At 34.6% G+C, this 3,645-nt stretch overlaps 1 protein-coding gene across 2 annotated transcripts; it reads right to left on the bottom strand.

The window, feature by feature from the left end:
* Window positions 1–975: 975 nt before the first annotated feature.
* LOC114318791 (KIN17-like protein) lies at window positions 976–3,003 on the bottom strand. Of its 2 annotated transcripts, none has more exons than XM_028265750.2 (2): window positions 2,776–3,003; window positions 976–2,520 (listed from the first exon to the last, which is right to left on the bottom strand). In XM_028265750.2, the coding sequence occupies exon 2, from the start codon at window positions 2,436–2,438 to the stop codon at window positions 1,245–1,247; it is 1,194 nt and encodes a 397-aa protein (XP_028121551.2). In that variant the 5' UTR covers window positions 2,439–2,520; window positions 2,776–3,003; the 3' UTR covers window positions 976–1,244. The 2 variants fall into 2 exon arrangements, with proteins under 2 accessions (XP_028121551.2, XP_028121560.2); XM_028265759.2 differs by having other exon boundaries at window positions 976–2,542; window positions 2,776–2,992.
* Between the last annotated feature and the right edge of the window lie 642 nt (window positions 3,004–3,645).

Raw genomic sequence — 3,645 nt, 5'->3', positions numbered from 1 at the left:
TAATGATCATTGACATAATTCATGCAAAGTATTACCAACAATGAAAATAAAATGAAGAACAATATGTAAGCTAAATAGCTGCAATAGGATCTATACCTCGAAGACAGGCAAAACAAAAGGCAGACAAAAGTAGAAGAGCACCTTCTACTTCGGATGTACAAAAGATAATCAGACATCTACCTCATCATCCATCAGAAGAGTTCAATCAACGAAGATAATTTGCAATATTTACTAACTGTTCCTTTCACAATTGATGGGAGGAAACATCAGCAACTATCAGTACTAAAGTAGACAGACAACTTATCAGCTATGCATGGCATCACCCCAAAACACAATTTAATGAAGAACTAAGAAGCACGGACACATGATACGACATACACATAAATTTTTAAAAAATGCAGGACACGACACATTAGAGACACGTGCAAAAAATATAATTTTATATATTTATTATGTGTCAGATTTTTAAATATTTAATATGTATTTTGTATCAAATATTTAATTTTATCAAATTTATCAACTTTAGGTATGTTAAAAAAATAGCCCTCAGCGTATCCTTAACGTGTCCTCAGCATGTCCCCAACGTGTCCGACACATGTCGGACACTTGTACGTGACCTCCAAAGAGGTGTCCGTGCTTCACAGTTGAAAGAAGATAATATGGGTGTACATGCATTCACAATATGCATGTAACTAACAGAACTAATACTAGTGGACAGCCATGCATACAGAAAAGATCAATAAATGGGTGTGCATCATGCATTCACAATTTACTTGTATACCAAAATAGTTGCAAAAATGATCAAGCTTACATTTCCTAGAAAGAGTTAATAAAAAGCAGGTGAGAATACAAACGGCAGCCAATCTTTTGAAGGAATATTTGAACAATTACACAGGAAAGAGAACAAATTATCAGAAATTTAGCATGACCAATCATGCAATAATCCTACTCTGAAACATAGTATAGCGAGGCATATAACTGTAAATGAAATGATGATGTTAAAAGGCAAAACAGGTGTTTTGTGGTACCCACAATTTTAAAATCACCAAGCTATATGTAAAAAAACATAAGCCTTTTCATGCAATTTTTTGCTAAATTCCGTGAAGGATACAAAAGCACTTGTTACAATTGCTTCAACAGAACACGAAATCAGTTTGATTGAAATTGGCGTGGGCTCATTCCAACTTACCAACCCAAAAGTGGCGGAAGGAGAAGAACAGAAGATTTCACGATATACAATAATCTCATTGAACAACTTTGCAAATGTCTTCATATTCAACAGCGTGAATCACCCTCCCATCGTATATCCCTTTCTCAATCTGAACCTTGGCACAGAATTTGTCTGTATCCACTGCTAGCAACCTTGCATTTGATCCGCGGTAAGCCCCATTTACTATCCTAACAATGCCTCCAATTTGTGGAATCACAGTTTCAAGCTCTTCCTGATCAACCCTGAGCACATGCTTAGTCTCAAGCATCTCAATTTCCCCAACATATTTATCAATCAACTTGCGCACAACTCCCTTTTGCTTATAGTACCCCTTCTCAGCCAATGCCTTGCTCATGACTTTTACAACGATTCCCTCACACAACCAATAATCCTTCCTATTAATCCGCTCCTTCGCCTTCTCTTCCTCTCTCATCAAATCATCCAACACTGACCTATTCATACCCTTACTTTTCACTGAATTTCCATTTTCTTTAACTTTATCTTTCTTTGCATCAATCATCGGTTCTTCAAATACCAACTTAGAACTCCCAACTTTCTCTTTAGCAATGAGTTTAGATGACGAAGCCAAGCTAAGCACAATCTTCTCACCAGTCTCTGACTTTTCCAGGGGCTTGAGCTCAGGCTCCAAAGGCTGAGCAGCCCCATTTGCCTCCGGCATTGACAACTCTGCCCTTTCAATTTGCCTCCTTATCTCTCTCTCTTGCTTCTCCTCATCCACTAGATCGGCCCTAGCTCGTTTACTTTTCATCTTTTCCTTGAAAAGGGTCTCTGAATCTCTATCTATATATGTAATAAACCACCCCTTTGGGGTCTCATCTACCTTGCACTTGCCCGTGCGCCCCAAATACTTAACAAACTCAGTCAACGTAGCCCATTGCGTCGAATTCATGTGAATATGGTGGCGATCAGCGATGTATTCGTTATACACCACGGTGGCGGCGATGCGGCTAAAGCGGTGGCTGCGTTTCATGTGGTCGAGGAACTCTCTCTCGAACTCCTCAGAGTAGCCGTCGACGATTCGGTGGGGGTTTTGGCCGAAAACCTCCATTTGGCGCTGGTGGCTCTCGCTCATACAGTGGCACTTGAACCCGTTCTCGTCCCGACATTGCTTCTGGCACATCTGGCAGTACCATCGAAGTTTCTGGAGACCCTTTGCCTTGATTCGATTCGCAATCGCCTTGGGAGTCAAAAATTCGTTCTTCCCCATTGAAATTCTCAACCCAAAATCAGAGTTTCAGAGTAACTTAAACGCAAGATTGATTGATTCAAAGCACGATTTCAATGATTAGCTGCAATAAATTTGAGAAAACCCTAAAATTTCCAAAATCAATTTATCAAATAATTGTGATGTATATTCATGCGCGTGTATATATATATATATAGAGAGAGAGAGTTGACACATACCAAGATCGAAGTAATGCCAGAAATACAAACCAACGCCGAATTCATCAAAAAAAAAAAAAAAAAAAGCCCTAAATTTCAAACCCTAACAAAAACCTTAAATTCAAAACTCTAAAAAATTCAAGAAGTACAAGAATACTCACCAATCGGGTCAAATTTGTTCCAAACTCTTCACGACTGTTCCCAAATCGCTACAAATCCGACAGCAAAAACCACACATAAGTAGAGATTTGTGAGGGTTTTCGTAATGGTGTGTTTTTGGGGCCTTCGGTTCAGTGCAAAGATAGAGAGAGATTGAGAGAGAGGGTACCAGAGACAACTCTGGATCCAACACCATCCGATCCGTTTACTTACAATATTAGGCTTCATTTGGTAAACCACTTAATTATAGTTCATTGGATTTGTTTTGAACTTTCAAATCATTGATTTAACATCTATTTTTTAAAATTTAATTTAAAACATAATTATTATTTTTTTAAAAAAATAATCAAACATATAATTTAAAATGTGTTTCAAAACTCAATTCAAATTAATATTTTAATTTTGTTAAGGTTTTAAATGTTTTAATATTTAAATATGTTACGATTTTTTTAATTTTTTGAATATTTTAAATATTTTAATTTTTAAATATTACAATTTTAATTTTTTAAATTTCAAAATGTTTTATAAAAATAAATTCAAACTCTAATTTATAAAAATATTTTTAAATATTTTATTTTTTTTGTTATGTATTTAGTTACGATTTGAGTGTAAAATTGTAAAAGTAGTATGGAGTTTCGAATTATGTGATTAGTTATGAGTTTTAAAAATAATTTCTTAATTGAGTTTTGTTTTATGTGTTTGGTTACGATTTGAGTGTAGAGTTATTTTTAAAGTTAAAATATTAAAATTTTAAATTATTTAAATTTTTTGAATATTTAAATTATTTAAATTTTTACGATTTAAAATTTTTGAATATTTATTTTAATTTTTTACTTATTAAAATTTTCAGATTATTTAAATATTTATGACTT

The sequence above is a fragment of the Camellia sinensis genome, chromosome 1 (assembly GCF_055761805.1).
Source record: "Camellia sinensis isolate YWXY chromosome 1, ASM5576180v1, whole genome shotgun sequence".
Taxonomy (NCBI): Eukaryota; Viridiplantae; Streptophyta; class Magnoliopsida; order Ericales; family Theaceae; genus Camellia; species Camellia sinensis.
Note: the sequence above shows the minus strand (reverse complement) of the source record. Positions and strands in the feature narration are given on the sequence as shown.

Coding starts and splice junctions, on each gene's coding strand:
- LOC114318791 (XM_028265750.2), bottom strand. CDS start 2,438: ATGGGGAAGAACGAATTTTTGACTCCCAAGGCGATTGCGAATCGAATC.